Source organism: Typopeltis vanoorti, chromosome 19, assembly GCF_054136105.1.
Source record: "Typopeltis vanoorti isolate ZY-2024b chromosome 19, IOZ_Tvanoo_1.0, whole genome shotgun sequence".
Classification (NCBI taxonomy): Eukaryota; Metazoa; Arthropoda; class Arachnida; order Uropygi; family Thelyphonidae; genus Typopeltis; species Typopeltis vanoorti.
The window spans coordinates 11,362,403-11,386,724 of record NC_143567.1 but is presented as its reverse complement, the minus strand read 5'-3'; the positions used below and the strand labels follow the sequence as shown (position 1 = coordinate 11,386,724).

General features: G+C 35.0%; 1 protein-coding gene across 1 annotated transcript in view; it reads left to right on the top strand.

Moving 5' to 3' along the window:
- The first annotated feature begins 11,943 nt into the window (after positions 1–11,943).
- LOC150095852 (tachykinin-like peptides receptor 86C) overlaps positions 11,944–24,322 on the top strand; it is a 97,395-nt gene continuing 85,016 nt past the window's right edge. Inside the window, exon 1 of the mRNA XM_090408844.1 lies at positions 11,944–12,509. Within this exon, the coding sequence (XP_090264970.1) occupies positions 11,992–12,509 (518 nt within the window). The 5' untranslated portion in view covers positions 11,944–11,991. The remainder of the gene's footprint in view (positions 12,510–24,322) is intronic.

Genomic DNA, 24,322 nt, shown 5'->3' with positions numbered 1-24,322 from the left:
TAATCTTTTCGAATTAGAAACTAATCGACTCATTTCTTTCTTTAGGCGCTATCATTTTCATTCAAGAAAGTATGCTTTCTCAGTGATTTGTCCTTGCGTCATGTTCTTGAAAGATATGACAACTAATACCGTGGTACAGTCAGATCTCTTTTATTGCCAATCCAGACTTCTCAAATAACCGACTTTTATTTCCAGCCAGATAAATATTAATTAGACGGGCTCTGTTCTAAACGCTGTTTTCTATTCATATGTGACAGAGTTTGTGCAGTTCTGAAATGAAAGAGTACTTATGCTAGTGTTTCTATTTTTCATTCGCCTATGAGCCACTTAAAACACTATTGTCTGTTGGGCAATACCCTGTGCATCCTTTAAAATGAATATAAAATAAATCTATACAGCCAAAAACTAATTCACTGTGTTCGTTTTAATACTGAAATTTGATATAATAATCAGAAAAAGTTCATTAATGAAAATATTTAAGAAAGTAAAAAAACAGAATCGTGACGGTGCTGACATTTTTAATGACAGTAGTACTCTATCATCGTGGAGATGATACAATATCTATGCGATGCCCAAACATAAAAAAAAGCCGAATATAGAAATGTTGAAAGTTTAGAAATAATAAGTACGGTAGTTAGTGTATATTCGTAATTTTGCACTTAGTTTTTAAACTGTTGTAATTTGAGATTAATTTTGACTAACAATACCAAAACCATCTTTCAGCTCAGAGTTCAGCCTAATCCAGTGGAGGTAAATTATCCTAGTTTCGTTTATTATATGATGGAATAAATCGCGTTGCTTTAATATAAAATTTAAGTTTATTCACTTAGTGTTTATTATTTGCATTACTTCTGAAATTAGTATTGCAACACTGCCTGTTTTAGAATGAAATATAGTAATATGTGTATTCTGTCGTCACACGTGGTGTGACGACAGGAATAAACAACGGCTTAATCTACTTGTTGGTTAAAGAAAACTAAAATTGAGCGAAAGAGAAAAGTTACATTTCTTGGTCCTGAGCAGACGTTATTTTTAATATGTCTGTGTAAAGAATTAAGAGATATTTGATGTTAGAGTAATCCCAAGAGGAGAAGTCTAATCTCTTTTAGAGTGTTGAATGTTATTTTTTGCAAGAAGTAAAACGAAATTAATTTCTGCAAAAACTCCAGTTAACAAGATTATCAGAACACCACTGGGGAACGGTATGGTTTGGAACATCTGAATTTTGGATCGAAGTTGATGGAACGTTTGGTAATTTGTGTAGTGCAAGGTTTTATCAAATGAGAAAAAGGAATTGAATAAAATCATTGATATATATAGAAAGAAGAAAGTAAACAAAAGTATAAAACCTTTTTGAACACCAGGATTAACTCTCTTTGAAATTAGAGTACCATGCATCACCCGCCATTATGCTGAAAGAAACTGGAATCTCACTTTCGGAACTCATAAGTGAAAAAGAGAGAGAGACCCTAAGATGAGAGCTTACTTAATAGGCTTTTGTGCCAAAGCAGATCGAGTATCTTAGAAATATCAATGGAAACCATTTGAGATTTCCTTTTCTTAATATGTGTACAAAGTAGATAACATGAGTAAAAAAATCAGCTGTTGATTGACAATTGGAATCCATGCTGGCGATCGTTTATTAGTTGGCAGAGACTTTAAGGTAACATAATCTGTTAATGGTTTTCCTGATTACAAGAAGAACTGAAATGAATGAAATTAGAAGATATTAGAATAAAACAGATTTGTCGCCATTCTAAGCAATCAGTTTTGTGCTGGTTAATTTTCAGACTGCAGAACAGATACCAGCGGCGCAGTATGAACCTTCAGAAAGAACAGAGAAATGACGTCACTAATAGAGTTATTGGTATTTCCAATAAGAAGAAAGGAAAATTGAAGCTGCTTGTTTAGAGCATTATGATGACTTTTACCAACATCGTCTACATAAGAATTAAAGGCTAAGCAAGAAGACAGGAGATTTGGATGTCTCTATAGGTATGCAACACGCATCTATAGACATAGGGCTCGCGGTTTCAAATCGTAATAGGCCATGCCTAATACGAACGTAACTGGCCACTAGGCCTAATACGTGAGAGGAGGAGGATAGGTATGTAAAACAGGTGTAAGCAGGATTAGACAAAAGCAAATATAACTTTGACAAGTAACCACAAAACATGACTGCCATTCAGATATAATTCAGTTCTCTTCCCCCACCCCATCCGAAAAAACTCGTGTTTCTAATTGCAGCTCTGAAAAATTGACCGTAGTGTATTCACATACACTCAATCAAACTAGGATTGGAAATGAAATGGCGGCCGGTTAATACTGCACTAATCTGCACTGGCAAATGAAAATAGTGGGGGCTGGCTGCCTACTAAATTTTCCAAGTTTGTGATAGAGAATATGTCTCCTACTTCCCATTTTAAATTAAAAGCTAAAATGCTTAGACGATTTATTTATTTCTAAAAATAAAATAAAGAATAGATACTTGAAATTAATAAGAAACACAAGACCATACGAAGTAGAGGAGAAACGATCACGTGTGTTAGTGTTATCAGTTTTATAGAATCTCACTGGCGACATAATATTGCCGGACTACTGCGGATTGCTTTTTTTTTTTTTTTAATCGCCACCGCTGCGGTTATCGTTCGGCTATGATTTTGAGGGGGCTGGTTTTCTCCCAAGCGCTCTTGTTTCTCCCTCTATATAATAGAAATAGAAAACCAACTTGGACACATTTTTAAATGTTACGTTTACTGAGGAATTTGGCAATCTTTGTATAAGACGGTTGCTTTCTAGATGGACTGTCCGCTGTAGAATGTTGATATAAAAATTTTAAAAAGATTAACAAATGTATTTATATTTACAACTTTATAGTTATTTACAAAATCATCCCTAAAAATATTAAGTTTGTACCAGAGTTATCAGGAAAGTTATTATAACCTAAGCGTTACTTGTCCACGCGATTAACCTAGTGGCTATGCGCTTCGCAACCTGGGGAAGGAGTGTCCTAGGTTCGATTCGTCGACGACGAGAGGAGCTTAAGGATCTTCCACAGCCATAACCAACTTAGCTGGTGTCTTGGGCGTAGACAGCAGGGCACTCCCCCCCCCCCCCAGTTTATCTTGGGATTTTTCATCCCGCAAACCGGCCCTGTGAACAGATACAGTCAGGAATATCGCCCTTAGGTGATGCAGCAGAGGAGTGACGAACCGGCTGCATTAATGGCCAGTAAACCTCTTAAGGAGGGGACTCAACCCGTCCTAGACGGATGAGAAGGATAGGATAGGAATCCTTACTTAGTGTTTCATTTATTACGTAATCTTATCACATGATGTATGACGTATTCATAAAGCGTAACATCGTTATAATTAAGATTCTAAATGTTATCTTCGAATTACGTTTGGGTACTTTTTCGAAGATTACCGTAGAAATTAGCAATTTATTATCATCGTATCGCTTCATGTAATTTCTAGGGTGCCTCATCTATTTTTAATTTCTGTATAAAGAGTCCACAGGGTATTCTTAAGGTCTTTGTAGGTGAAGACAGCTTGCACATTTTACACAGAAGGGATACAGTAGCTTCTCAGTGCTTGGCTTGGCCCTAGGGTAATTTTAGATACTGGAAAAGTATTGCCTTGTGCGTTGAGGGGCGATGTAAGTTGATTCCTGTGTTGCTCTTTATTCTTCGTATTCTTTGTATCACTGTCGTAGCATTATCATGTAATGTCTTAAAGAAGGCTTATTAGAATAATTAGGAAATGTTTGAACGATATTTAGAAGGAATAATATAAAGGTTATTTATCTAAGTATGAAGTTTATACTGTAATTCAAATAATTAATTAATAAAAAAAACAATATGGCAATTCTTTCTGATATTTTTCCTGACATATCTGAATCAGATTTATATCCAAACATTTCCGTGTTCGATAATCGATACATAAATATGAGAACGTGATTGACTGTCAATGTCACTCATCGTCAAAAACAAAACTAAAAATAAAATAAATAAATAAAAATTAAATACAATAAAATAAATAACGCAATAAAAATAATAAATTAATGAATAAAATAAATAAATAAATAAAATTTTTTAAATGTTCCAGTCTGCAGCAGATGCGGCTGCTAGATCAACTTGGATTTTTCTGTTTTGATCTCCTATGCATAATCAGTAAAAGAAATATATCAGTGGCGGTCATCATGGTAGGGAGAAACTACAAATAAATTACATGTTGGGTCAAGTCTGAAAAACCTTGACAATTCAATGTGCATAATGCCATCGGGAGGATTTACTTCCAGGCATCTCATAAGTGATTTTTTTTTCTTACTGAGGGATGATGATCCATTTTTATGCAAGCATTACAACATTCATCTAAGTATTAAGGAAGACATTTATTGTTGACCAGCTTTCCTACTCTAGCTGAGCATGTAGTTAGATGCGCTTTGATATAGACAGAGTGAATGACGTTTTTTTTTAATTTTTTAAACAGAAAATTCACTGGTATTGTTTGAAATACCAGTATTGTTCGTAGTTTGAAATATATTTATTAATATGGTCTGATGTCGTTTATGCACCAAAAAAACACCCGTTTTAAGCTAGCAAATCTTCATCGTACGGAATAAAGATTGAATGTGTTTCCTTGCTACCTATCCGCCTTCTATCCACCCAATTATCCTTAGCAGGCATGATTGGCCGAGTGGTTAGCTTATCTACTTTTCAGCCAATAGGTTACGAGTTTGAATTCCGCAGTAGGCATGGACACTTCTCCACTGAGACGGCCTCTGTCATTCCTTCAGTTTCTTATAATCATGTGCAAACAGGGCAGCTGCTACTCAACCTACACGTATGCGAGCAGTTCCAAACATACCGAACCAAGTTGTCATTCTCTTCTTTCATTTCACATGCCTCTGTTCTTGCAGTACTTTTCCATCCCGTTTTTCTCAATGGCTTCAACTTTCACCTTTTCACGAAACATATTAAGATGTTCTTTCTTCTCTCTTGCATCACTTCCTAACATACACGGCAGTATTGTATTATAACATCTATCCCACACACGAGAGGTCGCGAGACCCCTCGTGTGTGGTCTAGATAGATGTTACCAAACAATATTCTGTCCTTTCAAAATATAAATCTTATATACTGTTAAAGGATACAGAAAATATACTGAAGAAGAAAACATCTTTCAATTGAGAAATGTGATATTAAATTTCCTCTTCTCTAGACAGATTCCATTAAATTTACTGGCAGTCGGTTTCATTTCACCATATATAAACAGAGGGAGAGTATAATATTTCCCTTTTGAGAATTAAATACGTGATATGTTTTTAAACATACTTTGAGGAACTTACTATTAAGTAGAGTGGACAAAGCTTATATGCCTTCATAATCATGAATAAAGAACAAAAAATTAACTTCGAAAGTGAAACTTTATCACTATCGATGCCCCAGTTCGCAATCGATGCGCTTTAAGCAGCGGAATAGCTTTATCTCCAGCTGATGTGGATAATATTTAATTTTTTTTTTTCAAGCAGTTTCAAAGCGGTTTACATAAAATGTCATTTCCTTATAAAAATCAGGGTCATAAAACCTTATTTTCATTCATTATTCTATAAATTTACAAAACGAAAATTTTGTTCATCTCTAACGAAATGAACCGGTGATTGTTATATTGTAGAAAAAAAAGTAACTTACCACCCAGAGATATAAGAAAACAAAATTCGGATTTACTACGTTACTGAATAATGAATTATAAGCAACATGACTTTTTTACTGTTCACAGAGTAGAGGAGCAGCTAACATATAATCATGTTAATTTTTACTGAAGAGAACATTAAAGATATATTCCACATCAATGTTTGAAATGTTTGTTGGATAAAGCATTCACGGTCTTTTTCGGAAGCGATGTAACGCAGTTCTTGAATGCAGAACGTCCATTCGTAATAAATGTCGGTAATAGAAAATTAATTGTTGATTCAGTCACATATTGGCTTCCTCAATCCTTTTAAGGCGTATGAACGGAAGTTCTGGATTTTACATGAAGGCATTTTAAAGTAGCTATGATAATGCATACGATATTAGAGAAGTGCAATAATTGTTCGTGATAATAAATAATCATAAGTTTCTCTTTCCCAGAAATGTAAAATTTAAAGTACCTAAAATATTAAAATGTGGCCGTAATATTTCAACTATTCATAACTATCATGAGTCCAACCGGAAAATTTTATCAGTGATAAGCCATAACGAGTGTAAAAAATGTATGGCTGTGATATTTGTAGCCAGAGTGATTGCATTCTTGTTTGCTCTTTTTTTTTTTTAGAAATTGGTACAACTTGCAACAGCACTTTTTTGGCGAGTAGCATGGCATCGGAACTCAATTTTCATTGTCGTTTCACCGCTTACTTGAACTTATTTGATTGATAGCACTGCTCAGGGCTGTAACGAGGACGACGCAACATTTTCGCTTCGATTAGGGCTGGGCTTGACTGGTGTCTACAACGCGAGGAACATTTACAGCGACTTTTCAATTTGAAGGTAATTTAGCCATTGCAGAAAAGCCAAGTTCGTCCTCTCAGTTTTTTTTTTTTTTTTTTTTTGCTTTATCAAAATAAGTTTCTAAGTTTCCTCAAGAAAACAAATTAGCAGCCTAATGTACTGACTTCATGACCTTAGATGTCTTTTCCATATTACTGCCGATCCCAATTCTTGAGTGGTCTGCGAAGGTACGAAAATGCTCAGCAGGACAAATATTTGCTTGCTATGCGCAAAGGCTAATCTCATCTAACTGCCAGTCAAGAATCCTATTATATTTAGCAACAGACTCACGCGTAAATTTGCGGACGTGTTGTACATAGAGATCTAGTTCACGTTTTAATTAAACTGCACAGTGCAAACCAAAAAAAAAAAAAACACTTTTATTCATTTAGATTCATAAATGCATATAGGTGGGTAAACATGTAGCCTTCCAACATAAGCTACACGTCTGACATACGGAACACTTATCTTGGAATTCCTATAGGATGTCTGGTCATGATTCCTACTTTTCCACTCCTGTCTTGTATTTCGAGATTTTAAAATATGTTCCTTATCAAGGAGACTCTCATACCTAATAATTTCTTGTTTCAAAGTGACAGTGAATTCTGGCTCTCTGTATCGGACAGCAAGAATTATACACCAGTGGTTTGCCGATTTTCAGATTTCAGTGAATGAGTGAGTGCCCACTAATCCCATGATTCGAACCATTTTAAAATTTTTAGAAAGATATAAAGATATATTTTGTAAAAGCTGCGCCAAAAAGAAAAGCTTATTGAAAACATTATTGTTGCATTATATCACGTTATTCATCCTTTTGATTTGTAGATGCTTCTCAGCTAAAGCGAGTTGTGCTCTTTCAAAAACAAGAAAGTTATTTTATTTCATTTCAGTAGTTGGCAGTAAATATTACTTCATGTGTCGTACTTCTTAAGAGGAGCATATTTTTTGGTTTTATTAAGGTTTTTTTTTTTTCTAAATTCAGTACAGCACAATAAATATAAACTAAACATAAATTCCTTCATTTTGTTGTCTATTATTTTTAGGTTTCTGGTACGTTTTGCAGCAATTCATGGGAATTTGTTATCCCAGCGAAGTACTTGTTACTGTTATTATTACAATAACAGTGTCTTACCACCCAATAGCGAACTCAGGATATCATATTGGGTGGGTGGGGGGGGGCGAGTTAAGTAGACGATTTGAGAATACACACTACGCATACGACCTATGACTGAGCATCTGCAGTGATCGTTAATTCATAAGCAGTATAGAAATAGAAGACACGACACAACATAAATAAAAAATGAATTTTTATTAGGAAAAGATTTTTGGAAAATTTTCTAGTGTTTTCTTCATTTTTCTTTGGAGGCCCCCCCCCTCTCTGAGCGTGCCACTGTTACCACCCAAACTGCCACAGTGCTGGGCAGTAACGTGTACGATTATTTTTAAAGTAGTATATAATTTTATGACAAAGGACTGATTTGTCCTACAAGTCATCTACATGTTTTTATCGAAAACAGGAGATAAATACTGCTAAATATATGGAAGTTATTTGACCTATAAATCTTCAATACGAGATCGGCGAGTCACCCAACGAATTTCGATACGCTCTTCTGTTTTCATTTTATACTTTTGGCGACTTGTGTTTGGTTCACTTCAACGATGCTTTGTCGCAGTATTGCTACATACATACATACTGTTCTTCACACAGCCTAAAGGAAGTCGCGTGGCGTTTGTTCTGCGACTTCATCGAAATAATAACATGTTATTAAGATGCTTATTCACAAGCTTATTAAAATGAGAGTTAAGTTGATTAGAATTACGGAGCAGCTAGTACTATCGGGCTAGTGTATAATGTCTCTAAATTGCATGTGTTCTTCTGACCGGCTTGCTTATTTCATCTAAATTCCAGATGACTCACCAACAGATGAAAAAAATCCTTATAAAGCCCCTTTGCATATTAAACAGAATTCAAACCGTGATCTTTCCAATCGACACTGCCAGTACCGATTGAGTTAAAAAGGTTTCTAAAAGTGAGAAACAACTTAGATGGAAGATACAAATCCCTGAATTTTTTAAATTTTTCATTTACTTGAGGCCGTTGATTAGTATGCTCAAGAAATTTGTTCCTATGCGACCGTGGTTCTTCAAAGCAAAGGTGACCACAGACCTATCCTCATGAAATAGCACAAAAAGCATACAGGGATTTCTGTTCGTGCAGGAGACGCTATGGAAATTTTCGGTTCCTCATTTAGATACGTTTTCGTCTACTTTCTCATGACAATCACAGTAAATTAATGTGCACCGTGCTTATTTGTAGTTTTAGAATTAAAGCATGTGACTGTTCGTCATGTCTGGCACAGTCGCTGTTTACTCCATTCTGTTGTTGTTGGTATCTTTAGACTCTAAGTACAAGCGACGATGACCCAAGTGGGCTACATTGAATTCTATCATCTCACATTTGGTAGCATATGGGAGTATCCAGGAAAGCATTATTGGCATTTGGATCCGTATGAGACCGACTAACTCACCTTTAGTCTGAAATACCTGATAACGATTCCTCACGTCATAGACGAGAAGCGAACCCAGGTGTTCCCGACCAAAGGGATTCGTCTATACCAACTGAGCTACGGAGGCTCATGGTCTTTGAACTGTCTGTCCAAAACGTAAATTGATCTTAGTGTGATATTTTAGTGTGATCTTACTGTGATAAAAAAAAAACTCTAGTCTGTTAGCTTCATATCGCTTACCAATTGTATCCCTGAAGATGCCGTTAGCAAAAATCGGTGAAACTAGTAGGATGATAAATTAAAACTCACTTGACTAACATTCATAAAAAGTGTTATAGTTTGTCGTAAATTGATCTGTTTATGTTTGGATGTTTGTTGGATATTTCTTATATTTGCTTGCTACAAGAAGTCACGTTTGAACATTGTCACTGAGTTTGTGAATATCGAATTGCGTAGAACGCTTTCTTTTGAATTGACGCCATTTTAACTATGGCAGTGCCGATAAAGTCAAGAGTTAGCAAAATGCCTATTGGAAGTAGTACAAAACAATTCATATATCCAGCGTATACAATAATTAAAAAAAAAAAAAAAGAAGACGCATTATTATGGCATTCTTGTGTAGTGAAATCGTTTATTATCACAATTGACAAGAAGTGTTTCTGACATATGAACTATACACAATATTTTCGTTCCTGGTACTGTGCACTAATTTAAACCAAAACTGAGTTTTCTCTAGATAAATTAATATGGACATTTTAATCATCAAATTTTATTAAATTCTATCCTAGAAAGCAGAATTCTTATTAATAATTTAATTGCTTTTTCAAACTTTCCTAATAAAATAGCCCATTCAGACAATCTTAATCAAAATTGAGCAAGTTTTAGTTACCATCATAGATTTTCTAAAATCTGTCCATCCCGAGCCGATAATTAATATGCGGATGGAGGAAAAACTCATCTAATAGGTGTTTAAGCATTTTTCAAAATCTTCCTATTAAATTGCGATAATGAATGATTTATCATACAAGAATGCTATTATGTAGCTTTTTTGATTATCTCTGATTATTTTCGGACTTGCTTTTGGAGGCACCCGAATTATATTTTGAATCCTAATGAAGCTATACAATAAAAATTTCAGGAAAGTAATATAAGATGTTCTTCAATTTCCTCATGTGCATAAAACATATAAAATTATTTCCTACTTTTGAAATAAATCAGAATTAAACCTTGTATAATTTTCATTTTAATTACCGTAATTTAATTTATCATTTTAATTAGACTAGTTTACTTCATGTGCTGAATGTTTGTAGCTTTATTCCTTCATTATTAAATACTTTTTTATTATCATCATTAATATGCATATAAAAGGAAGAACTCATCTGTTTTCTTATAGACGAAGCATAAGAACTTTGCCAACACACACACACACACACACACACACACACACACACACACACACACACACACACACACACACACACACACACACACACACACACACACACACACACGGATATATTTGTGTCAAAAATTAAAATAAGCTAACTCCTTTTATTCCCTTATAGGGAGTGAATGAGGCCGTTTTAGCTCTACCTAAATTTTTGGAGACTGAGTGAACAATTCAATCTCCACTGTAGCCAATCAGAGATAGTTGGGCCAAGGCTATTCCTAATATAAGCGGCGCGCAGTGAAGAGACGGCTAACAAGTGCCGCCATTTCGTGTTCCCTAACCCTAACGCAGTGTTTTAATATCAGAAAATAGTGTGGGTTCTACGTTCGATTTTCGTGAGTTTGCGGGGAGGAAAAACTCGAGTTTCTGGGAGACAAAACTTGCTTGCCCATGACGGAGATCGACTAACTCGGAAAGTCGGGAAAAGGCTTAGAAAGAGTTCCTCTAGTCTAATTGAACTCACGACAGTCTTTCTTCGCGCAGTCTAGCGCAAACACCACTTCCACTGAACTACACGGGCTAATATGAGCTACACAGGCTAATGATTGTGTCACTCGAGTTATTTTGAATTAGTTTGTGCTGTCGATATTATTGGGATATTAATTATCATTGTGCTCATATAAAATAAGTAGAAGAAATTTATTAAACTAATTTAACTGTTCTCGTTATTCAGACTGTTATAAGATGGTGTTTTTATGCTTTAAGTGTGTTGTTGACTCTACAGTTGTTTGCAATTTTTAAAGCGCTCTGCATACATTTCTGAAATGTTTTGATTTATGCCAGTTTTGATTGTGTTTAAACCCAACACTTCTGTAACTTCGTTGTAATGTACTGTTGTAATTATATACTTAAAGAAGATAATAAAATAAAATAAAATCAGTTACCATATGTTAGTATTAAGCGTTACACAGAATTGTTGTTTTCTGATATCCCTTGAAATAAAATTGTCTTAAAAATAATTACGCAGACTCTATTCATTGATGTTAATAAATATTTATTTAAAATATTGAATCGAGTCTGATTGCGTAACTATTCTTGAGAAATTCTTATTTCTCATAGGAGAAATTGTAGTACAGTAACCAACAACGTCGATTATCAAACGCGTGACGTATTGGCGCACGACACACGAGCAAGAGAACTGCGCGTGCGGACATTGTTTAGAGACTTACGTTAGGCTGGAGAACTGGCGAAGTTAGAGGACTGAGAAGACGTTTGTTGCTGAGTTTCGAAGATGTTTCAATCATCTTGCGCTACTAAGCTTTAGCGTCCCGGTGTTTTATCACTAATAAGCGATCATGATATTCATAAGTTGCAATGGGATTACGAGTGATGAATTAGTTCAAGGTACACTCGGTGTTTCCGGCTGGGATAATCGATGAAGATAAGTATTTTAGCCCAGGGATTCAAATGATAATTTAAACTCTACGATTATGAAATTACCAGTATAGCTGTGTAAACATTTCCAACATAGATCTTGGATTTCCTTGACTTTGAAACGAATCATGAATGATTATGACTTGCATTCTTATGGACTTTTTTCCTTAGATAGTAACTATACGAATGGATCAAGTCCTCGTCTTCCGACAACAACAGATTGTTTGGCAATGCTGGACGGCAAAGAACAATCCATTGTTTTCAATATAAGTGAAAATATAACGCACTGCATGCGACTTCGCCAAAACTTGTCGCCTCTCAGTGGGCCCTATGTGTTATCTTGGTGGCAACAGTTGAGCTGGACCATCGCTTTTGGAGCAATGGTTACAGTAGCAGCTGGAGGAAATGCTATCGTAATCTGGATCGTCATCGCACACCGGCGCATGAGAACAGTGACTAATTATTTTTTACTAAATCTCTCCATAGCCGATTTAGCAACCGCGACGTTCAATGCGATTTTTAACTTTGTTTTCATGCTAGAGAGCCATTGGCCTTTTGGCAGAGAGTATTGTGTTTTCAGCAACTTCGTAGCAAACCTTACCGTGGCTTCTTCTGTGTTTACAATGTCGGCCATGAGCGTAGACAGGTAAGTTGAAATACCCTTGTCATTTTTCTCCGTCTGAGGAAAACGTAATCTATCTGTGATTGGTGATTAGTCTACCATTAATGGACTTGGTAATTACACTGTTAATTCTTATAGCTTGAAATCCAGAGAAAATTGTCCGCTTGTGTAGAATTGCATTATTTTTCTATCTTTGTAATTGCTGTTACTGTTATTTTCCCCCATTAATTTTAGAATAACTGAATAATTAGCTTATAACCCCTCATAAATAATGGAGAAAAATATAGCATGGTTGAAAAAAATTAGGTGAAAAATACTAAATCTCTCATTTAGCTATCTAAATGAGTATCATCATCCTGTGGGGGGAAAAAACCTGTTTCCTATCGTCGTTTCGATAGGAAACAGGTTTTGAAAACTACAGTGAATGCAGATATAATACAGGGCTTACGCGATCTTTGCCTTATTAACAAAAGCATCACTGCCATGTTCTTTAGCAAAATTGTGTATAATGCAAAATCTAAAATTAAAAAAAAAAAGGAAACTCCAATGTGGTTAATAACTATTACAGTTGTCATTCTCTCTCTCTCTCTCTCTCTCTCTCCCTCTCTCTTTCTTATGGCAAATATTTCCCAAATATTTCTCCCACGGACAGGGCTCCTAATTCCGAAAGAATTACAATCCCTTTTAGGTGCAAAGACTAAAATTCGAATTCCGTAGAACTTAACGGCTTTTCAACTTGAGGTGAGTTTATCAGAATTATACGCGTGAGAAAGATTTTCCCTCTTGGAAACGAGGGTTCTTCTTCCTACTAAACAAAGACGTTGGAGGACACTCAGTTAATGGACATGCTATACTCACCTCACAGGTTTACTTGCATTAGCATAATCATTCTGTCTCACAAACAGAATATGTCATCTGATTCTGTTTCTCTGTTCCCTTCTTATACTACCATGGGCAGTCCATATTAATAAAAATGTATAGTTAGGAGATTCGCAATTTTGTTTAAATTACAATACAGTAGTTTGAAGTGCCGATATTGAATATAAAACTTTTTTTGAAATGACTGAATGTTCCTTTAGCAGTTATAATAACGTCCTTTATGTCAGTTTGCGAAAGGATTACTCCCTAATCTGTCCCATAGGAATACTTAAAATATTAATATGCAAAATGTATAAGGTTATAGCGCGCGCGCGTACAACCCCCCCCCCCCCCCCACACACACATCTTACCAAAAGTGTAATAATAAATTTTTGACGATACAGAATATATTCTGTGGATTTGTGACGCTACAGAGATAAGAAAGAAATGCCAGCTTAATTTTGATCGATATCTGATGTGTAATATTTTTAAACCTTTCCATTGCTTGCTTATCCATATGACAGAAAATCAGCAAAGAGCAACTCACTTTCTGCCATTACTTGATACGTGCTTTCAGATATCAGGTGTTATTTCAAGTTGTTACCCATTCTCTCAGCAGAACAGTATGATACTGGTGATGAAAAAGGTGTGGAATTCTTTCTCCTTTTAAAGCCAATAACAACTTTAATCAAATCTTAGGAATTGTTTAGAGTCATTATTTTGTTAATGTTAGTGATATTCGCAGAAGCCTAATTTTAAAATGTGAGTGCAAAATACTAAATCTCTCATTAGACATTTGCTGTGAAGTCGTATTTTAAAAATCTCGTTTAGGATTAATACACATCTAATTCTGTAACTAACGGCATCTATAGACTAAGAGAAGAAACAAAATAAAACTTATGCTTCCCTTGAGATTTTTTATAGATTCTACAATGCACATTCCCTCGATATCATAAATGAGTTGAGGATTTATGATATGTACAAGAAATTGTTCCCGTGGTTCATTTTTGCTTTTAAATCGAATCATTTTTTATTAGAAAATGATTCGATCATTTCAACTTATATCAATAATTGTGATTGACTGGTTATAATGAAATTTCGGACTTAAAAAGATAAAACAAGCCTTATCATAACTTTGCAACTATCATTTCTATGGTCGAGAGCAGGCTCCTACAAATACCCACACCGGCAATGGGATTCGAACTCACGGGGAAATGGGTTGAGGGGCTGGTATGCTATCTTCTCGACCAATAAGGGCGGACAGGATTCTTTTGTAAAACTTGTCAAAGAATTTCAATGTTTCATTCAGTCGGATCATTTGCAGATGTAAAATTAGGCAAACCGAGCTTATACATATAAAGAACAAAAGCCGAGGAAGGATCGACTTGTCAATCACAGAACGCGCACCACTTCACACTCTGATACTAGGTATGATGAACAGCACGCGAGATTGCATGGCGGTAACTGTCTGTCGTACTCTCGTCGCCATCAATTGTAGATCGTCTGTCAAAATGAACTCAACTACCGATGACGAAGGCTTGAAACTAGCTGCCCACCAATTTTAAAATTAGGGCTAAAGCATTAATCTTACCCCGTGTGGAGAATAAAGACAAGTCAGAAAATTATTTTTAATTTATTTTCTTATATAAATAAATAAGAACTTCATATTCATAATGTTTCATATTGAAATTCATAAAATGTAAGCATTTTAAGCATCATAAGCATTTTTATTATGCAGCTTGTTACTCAGGTTTCTTGTATGAACGGGTTTAATCGTAATTGTAGAGATCGTTCTTATAAAAGTCAGTATCATATACAAAGTATATGATATTGACTTTTATAAGAACGATCTTAAAAATGTTTATAAGAAAGATATACAAAAATAGTATCATATACAAAGTATCCTTACTACTGAAATTTTATGCAGTACATTTTGCTAAGCATTAACAAAGTTTCTGTCATTCGGTTTTAGAATGATGTGGATAGTTAAAGCTTTTTTTATCTCTAAATTTTCTTAAACAATACAATAGTTGTTTCTACATTGTGGGTACGGTTATCCTACCTTTCAGAACACAGCCCGGAGTGAATACAATACTATGGCGTTCTCTTCAGGTTACTTGATTAAGAAGTCATGCTTCGCGGACTGTTTGACTTGTGTTTTATAGACGATGAAGTGACAAGCGGCTCCGAGTATACATGGAAAAAAATGATATATGGAAAAAAAATATGTAATTACTTGTTCATTTGATTATAAGCCCTGCACATTTTAACGGTTATGGTAGTTTAATTGTACCATTAATTGAAATAAAATACCAGACAAGTCAACTCAAACTCTTCGGCAATCCATATGTGATGTCGCTCAGGTTCGGCTTGCTGTAGTAATTCAGTAGCACGTTATTCCTATATATGTCTTTTACAGATCAGAATGATAAACCTATCGCCATCAGTGTTGTTTATGCTCATAAGAAAATACTAATTACTTTAAATATGTTTTATTAAAATATTGTATAAGTAAAAATTAAGATAATAGTTTTAGCTGTTTCATTTGAAACTATTGAAAGCGTTCTGTAGGAGTCAAATATAAATTTTCATTTGTTAGCTGTCAATCCATAATTTTTCTAAAAAGATTATATCCATGCTAAATAAAGATTGAGTTAATACGGAGTGTGATACTATCTACTAAGTGTGATAGTTGCGTATATCTTAAAATAATGGTTCTTAAAATAATGGTATCTTAAAACAAATAAAAATCCTAAAATATGCCAATTGCCATATTTTAGGATTTCTCACCAACTGAATGGATCTATTTCGACCTTCCCCTTAGGAGTAAGCAGAAATACACTGGCACGACAAGATTCAAATGGTACTGTGGCATATATCGTATCTGAAGTAGTTATTTATTAAGTTTACTCCAAAAGCGGAACAGTAAAAAACTATGAAGTTGAAAGATCAAGATCGTCATAATTTTCTGGTGTTTGTATGCAAAGAATGTACCATATGTTAGGATAGTCCAATACAATTAATAATACTATACGAATAGTTTCTTTTCGACAACTTTTTTCCAAAAACTAGTTTATTATTTTTAATACTCTGATTAGTTCTTACATTCAGTCTTCTAAAGCACTCCTAACTGAATCGATCAGCTATACTGTATATTGTCCTCCCTTTCTTTAACAACTTATTTTGGCTAATCATTAATTTCCTATTCTTCTGTTTAAGTGGCCACAGTAAGTTAAAGGCATTTCAACTGAAGGTGAGTTAGACTATTTTGTACGGAGGTGGAAGGCTTTCTTTTCCCAGAAAAGCGAATTTTTCCATCTCACAAAACAGGCGAATCGTCCAAAAGAACACAAACATAATATACAGCCCTTATAGCGTGAGTTTCTTCAGTCATAATTGCAAAAAATAGCCCGCTTAACATATTTTGAATATTAACAATATTAAAGAATATAATTAGAGACCGCAGATATGAGAGTCCTGAGAAAGATTAGAGGCGTGAACAGATGGCATCAATGGCAATATCATATTAAAAACGAGGATATTAGGAATGAACTTGACATTGTCAGCATCCAGGAATGCGTTAGCAGAGCTAATCTCAGCTGGTATGGTCACTTAAACAGAATGGGCGAGGAATGATTAGCAAAAGAAGTGTGCCAATTTGCAGGAAAGCGACTCAGAGGAAGACCAAGATATAGGTGGATTGATACGGTACAAAGTGCCTTAGACGATAGAAATATAAGATCTGATAATGTTGGAGTCTTGACAAGTAACAGAGTGATTTGGAGGAAAATTGTAGATTGGAAGTTAGTAATGATGTAAATTTTTCATGTAGTACTATCATATCCTGTACACCCCTTGAGGGTACATGGCAGGAATTAGATGATGATGATGATGATCGTGAAGAATATAATTTTATGACATCCTCATTTTAATGTGATTATGTCAATGATTCCATCTATTTACTCCTAATTTTACTCAGAACTCGAGTGGTGTTAGCTATTGTCCGTCTTTCATAAACTATTAGATCCATAATTTAAAATTGATTTCAAAACCGTTTTGTGTACTTTAATCACCTAAACTGTCTTAAGAGAATTATACTATGTGCGTAGAGTTTGGAAATTAGCTTAATATCTTCTATTTAATGTTTGATTTAATAACACTTGTGTTTATAAAATGGTGCATAATGAAACACACACCTAAAAATATTTTAAAATATGGTTACATTGACGATGCATAAATTCTTAAAAATAGCAAGGTGTCCGGATGCACAGAGAAACCAGTTCCTTGTATCACTTATACTTTTTCCACACTCCTGATTCGATGATAGTAGTTGGTTAACGAGTCAAGTCTTGTGTCGTGGAGTAATTACTGCGTACTTCTGAGGACGTGTGAACTTATATACACTTAGAAACAGCGCTGCATGCGGTTTCGACATTGATGCAGTCTTCTGATTGCTTTTAGCTGGAGAACATTTCTATTAGAGGATTAATATTTGCTAATAATTAAAAATAATAATTTTAATTTAACATTTTATCAAGTACTGTATTTTAAAGAGTTTTAGATTTCTAACATATTAAATATAATTTAATTTTATAATAATGTAATAAAAATGTATGTAATAAAATATATAATAATAAAATAAAATAGATATAATATAATTTTATAATAATATAATATATGTTAAATAATCAACTTCATTGATTATGCTATGTCTAAGTAACAATTATTTTATATTCGTACATTAGAAAAAAGATCGCAAATTAGTGCCCAGTGCACCGAAATCGTCAGTTTGGAAATAATTGCCATTGAGTTCTTTGTGGATGATCACACTTTGACTAATGATATGTTATCCGTAAAGAGGCATATATATTTCTATAGTTTTGCAATTAAGTTGTTATACAATACTAAAAGATTAGAAATCCTAATGTTGTCTAACAATCGATTTAATGGCATACATACGTACTGAATATTAAGGGACACGCTTCCATTTAATGTATTGTGCCATTTAAAATGATGGCCTAAGTTTTGAATTTCATCGTAAAGAAACTTTTAGTATGCTTGAAATCTGAACACTATAACCGGCTATTTAAATCGATAGTTATTCATTAACATCGCGATTCGGTTTCTCTAGTGTTCATTAGTCCTTATTAGACTTGCGTAAAATTTTAAGGTTCTTTACCAGACTTCGAAGCGGCAGTAACCCTTGAATGAAGCTTATTTTAATCCCACCTTTTATTCATTGTATGGCTTTGTAGTTTTGATAAGAGTTGATAAATTTTAATATCACTTCCACATATAACAAGTTGCAGGACCCATAGCAAATAAATGCCTTGTGTGGGCTAAGGTCAAGAACAAAATAATCTGTTGATATTCTTCTTGAAAACTTGGAGTCTTTAGGGAGTACTTCATGGCGGAAGGCTGTTCCAGATATTGAAATAGATGGAACAAAGTACGAATGGGAAATAGTTGGTTCGGTGAGTTAGTAGATCAGCTGTAAAAGGATGTGGACTGTTCCTCGTGTTGCCGTTGGTTTAGAAAAAATGAAAGGAGGCATGATGGATGCTGGTTCTCAGCGTCCATGGAAATTCTGTAGAAAAGACAGAATGCGGAAATTGATCGTCTATGAGGCAGCGGCAAAAGAAAGCTTCTGAAAGAAGGATCGTTCAGTTAACCAGCCTACTCTCTTCTGAACTGAATTTGAATTTTTGGAGAAGTTTTAGGTACACCACCCCAAATATGAGACCAGTATTCTAAGGTTGGACAGATCTGAGATTTGTACAAAGTTGCTGGACAGACGGAAAATAACAAATTAAGCTTAAAAATGCAAAGTTCTTTTGGAAGCCGAGGATGCTATAGAAGTAATATGATTATGTCAGGAAGGAGTAAGGATCAATCTTAATGGAGAAATATGGTCTTGATTGTTGATCATTATCAAAAGTTAGGGAAGAAGAACTAAGGTTTTCTGCGAGAAAAAAAAAACAAACTTCGTTTTAGAAGCATTGAAGGTGACTAGGTTGTTATCTCTTCATTAAGAATGGTGTGAAGGTCAATGCTTAGGGCATATTGTAGATGATCTGGACGCTTGGAATGTTTGTGCACTGCAAGGTTTGTTGTATGAGTAGGACGAGCTCTTCAGCAAAAAGTAAGAATGAGATTTAAGGCCGTTGAGAGAATGGATGATATTTCTGCCAACTAGGAAGATATTTTTTGGGATATCTTCTTACACATAAACTGAATAACCAAATTTGCACGTTAGTACAGTTGTGGTCTGATTACGACCTTGTGCAGTTGACTAACTCGTCATTCATGCTTGTTGTTTCTCCTTATCATAGCAGCAAAAATTTGCTTTGTGTTCGCAATCTCTTACAGGGTATTCCTTTCAAACGACGGGATGTCGATCTCTATCTGTCGTCATCGTTAGATTACGACTAATATAGACCACGATGAATAACCCTGCCATCTCCGCATGAGACTGGAACTGGGGTTTATTGTCCCACAAAGTAGGCCAACCAGCCATTAGAAGATACAAAATTAACAGACCGTAAATCCAAATAAACCAAACCAAATCGATCGTTATCCAAATCGATCGATATAAAAATGTACATGTATAAACATGTACATTTTTATATCGATCGTTATAAAAATGTACATGTTTATACAGTATTTATATACGATTTTCGAAGTTTTTTTTTCGTATTTTCAAAGCAATAATAAATGTTTATTAAAAGGACATCTGTAATTTAAATAAAATAGAATATCATTAAAATAGAATTTAAATAAAATTACTATTTTAATGATTTGATTAAAATAATAATCTTATTATTTATCTTAATTAAATAAATAATAAGATTAATGTTATGAGCGATCCCATCCCTCTTTGCCTCTTACATAACAGGTTCACTCTGGTATATGACCATCGTTGGCGGCATGTTTTTTTTTTTTTTTCAGTACACGCTATATGTTGTGCATGTATATTATAGTAGGGCGACAGTTTTCTTGATATGCTCAATGGTACATCCGGTACGCCCTTATACTCACTTTAGATTATGCTTTTCTCGGACTATCACTTTGGAATGCCCGAGCTGGCGCGTACACACACATACAGAGAGAGTGAATGAGAGATTCTTGTTTTACAGTTTCCTAACTTAAAAGTACTGTTCTGTCTTCTTTTATGTGTTGGCCTAAGGCACAAATGGCTCCAGACTAGCCTTTACAGCTAATAATGGCATCCTGCTTTTCACTGTAATCCGTAGTTTATAAATAAATAAAGAAGCAAATACACACCTTTCTGTAAGTAAGTTAGCTCCCTCGAGTCTCAGGTAATGGAATGAATCGTCTTAGGAGGTTCGTTCTCCAAAGTGCTTTCTTCTTTGTTTCGCTTTCTTTGGATATTGTTCATTTTTAGGTAAGTAGTTTAAGTAGTCTCAGTTTTATATTTTTTTAGTACTTCTGTATGACTGTTATGGTATGTTACCTGGAAATGGTATTTCAACAGAATGATATACCCCATATGAATTATACATCAATCTACTAACGTGAAATATCCTGATACTTGAATTTTTTTTCGATGCATTAGAGAAGAAAATCTTTAGATCAAGAGCTACAGGATAAAGTAAGAGTTTTGTTTTTAAAAAAGGAATTACATTTATTTAACATTGTCATCATATAGACTGTCGTACACCATTATTTGCTTGTCAGCTTTTCATAGGTGACCAGATAATCTTACAGTAGAATGCAATGTGATTCGGTGTTTGATGTATTGTATTAGCTAACAGAGCATTCATGCATTGATACTTATTGGGGGGGGGGGGGGTTGGGAAATCTACGCTAAATTTGCATGAGAAAAATTAAAATTGAATTCAGGAAATACAATTTGAACTTTGCAAGCCAGCTTAATGGCACATTAATTATTGAAAAACGTCACATGAAATAGATACATTCATACATTATTTTCCTTAATGTAATAAGCAAATTTTCTGTAACCAAACATTAAAGCAGTTCGGTGAGACAGTATCTCTTTTTCTTCGTCTCTCTCTCTCTCTCTCTCTCTCTCTCTCTCTCTCTCTCTCTCTCTCTCTCTCTCTCTCTCTCTCTCTCTTGCTGCAGCGATAGTTCACACTAGACACAATTTGTTTAAAATTAATGACGGTTTATATCCGGTATAAACTGGAGGTATAAATTAAAACAGTTTTAATCCACCATGACAGAGTTCCAAGTCAGTGGAATTGGTGAAACCACTGTGAGACGGAACTGACGGAGTTTGCAAGAGGCGTTGTGATAGGATCCCATGTTGCAGGCCTATCTCTTCAGCAAATTGTTGAAAAATTGGTTCTGTACATTTGGTTCTGTGGTACCCTGCGCTTCCAGCTGATTATAGTGTCACTCACTGTTGACCTGGAATGGACAACAGTGAGTGACACCATACTCAGCTGGAAGCGCAGGGAGTCAACTTCAAATGCTACCCGCAGTGGGCGACGCACCACACGTGACCGTAGGTTGCTACGAAGGATAATATGTAAAAGTCATCATTCGTCGGCCGACGAGCTGAATGCGGTGTTCCGGGCATCGACTGGAACAGGTATCTGCACGGAAACATTCAGAACCGAGGCTCACAGCTTGAGTTTCCATGGCAGGACCACGATATGCATGCCTCACATTACCCGAACCAACATGAAACTTCGTCTTCAGTAATGCAAAGAACTGTACAGTGGAACGTGGAAGCTTGGAAAGCTGTGTGATGGAGCAAAAACAATCACGCTACGTTCCCTCCGAGCAGATGGACGGGTGGGGGTGGGAACCCCGTGAACGTTTCTTAAAAGAGTGCGTAACTATGAAATTTGGTGGCGGAGTGATGGTATGGTCCTGTTTTTCCTGGTTTGGTCTCGAACCTCTGTTTGTGGTACCACGAACATTGACCTCAGAGAGGTATCTGAACATTCTGGACAATGCAATTCTTCCCAATTTGTGGCGTTTCTACAGAACTGAACATCGTCTATTTTAGCAAGACAATGCACCTTATCATAAAGTTTATGATGTGACTGCGCGGTTCGTGGACATGAACGTCACCACATTTCAGTGGCCTCCACAGAGCCCTGCTAAACATCTGTGGGATGAACTGCAGCGTCGGATGAGGTCAAGGAACATTTACCCCACAACAGTCCAGGACCTCATTACATACGTACAGGAAGAATTGTCCGAAATTCCCATTGAACCCTATCGTACGCTTGTGAAAAGCATGCCCCGTAGGATTGCTGCAATCATCGCAGAGGTCCTACATCTACATAAGGTGAGCGCTATGGCTGTTTGTTCCTCACACTATGGTGTTTGTTAACTTCATTCCAAATAGTGTACATGTATTTAGTTTTATCTGTATTTTGAGGCCATTGTTGCTAAACCACTTATTTAGTTTCAACATATCATGGTTAATCCTATTTTCTAAATCCTCAAGGGTCGTTTCAGTATATATTAATGCCGTGTAATCATCGAATGATATTATTTTGCCAAAATAAAGTTTGTACTCACACAGATCCTTTACATATATTAAAAATATTATAGATCCTAGCTCCGAGCCCTGTGGTACTCCGTATTTTATTGTTTTTGTTGTGCTGTTGAAGGTTCCATAGCTGATATATTGTTTTATGTTATTTAAATGAGATTCGAATCTATCATTTGTAATTCCTCTAATGCCATATCAAGACATTTTCAAAAGGGGTAAGTCATGATGCACATAGGCGAACGCTTTAGATATATCAAGAAAAACGGCTGCCGTATATATTCCTCAATTTGTACTACTATATGATTTTATGAAACACCAGTGGAATTACGATAGTTATTTAATCGTTTTTATTAAGATTTCAATAACCTTTGAGACTGTAGATAACATTTGTCTGTAATTTCTAATTTCATTTCTGTGACTTCCTTTCAATAACGGAAGAATTTAAGCAATCCTTAAATGTTCAATAAATTCCCGTGTTCAAGAGATTTATTTATAATATGTCTAAAGAACTCTAACGTATTTAATTATAATATGTAGCTTTTGTACATTTATATTATCATAACCCACTCATCCCTTTTTTTTTTTAATCCGATTACTACATTCTCTACTTCAACCTCATTTACTGCATATAGATACATTGAATTCTTTATCCTAGGGAGGTGACTTACGTACTTTGCCCTATCTCTATAATCAAAACGCTACTATCGTAGTTAAAGAGTTTATTCATTCCTTTAAGAACAGTGGGGACATCATTGCCCTCTGTGAATTCACGTGTTTTCTGTTTTGTATTGCCAATTATGGTGTGTACCGATCTCCATCCTTGACGTTTATTGTTTATATAAGAAATTTTGTCAGGAGATAGTTTTCTTTTGCGTACTTGATTTTTTCCTTTAAGTGTTTAACGAAATTTTTATAGACATTTTTAAACAGTAAGTGTAGGGATTTTTGCTGTGTTTATTAGAATTTTTCTTTCATCCTAATCATATGTTTTAGTTCATCAGTAAATGTATGTGATGATCATTTGTTTTGCACTTCTTTTAATATTTCGATTTGCTATCTGCATATTTAATCATTTTGATGATTTCCTCCTATAGCTGATTTACATTTAAGTGATAATTGTGTGATCGTTGCTAATTTCTTATACAATTCTCAAATGTATTATAATTTATGCTAGTTTCGATGTGTTCATTACTAACTGTACAGCCATAGCACACTACTGTTCGGCAGAAATAGATGCAGTAGTATAGAGCAGTGGTTTTCAACCTTTTTTTTATATCTTAGGCACACTTCATTAAAAAGTGGACTAATTACTAAAATTCTACGCCATCCCATTCAACTATTAAGAAATATATCGACTGTTTCAAGTGAAGACGAAATCCGTCGCGACCCTCTTTATGAACCAACCCTCTCTTTGAAACATCTCTTTGAAACCCCATTTATTTATGACGCCTTGTAATGAAATACAAAAAGCATAATCAAAGTT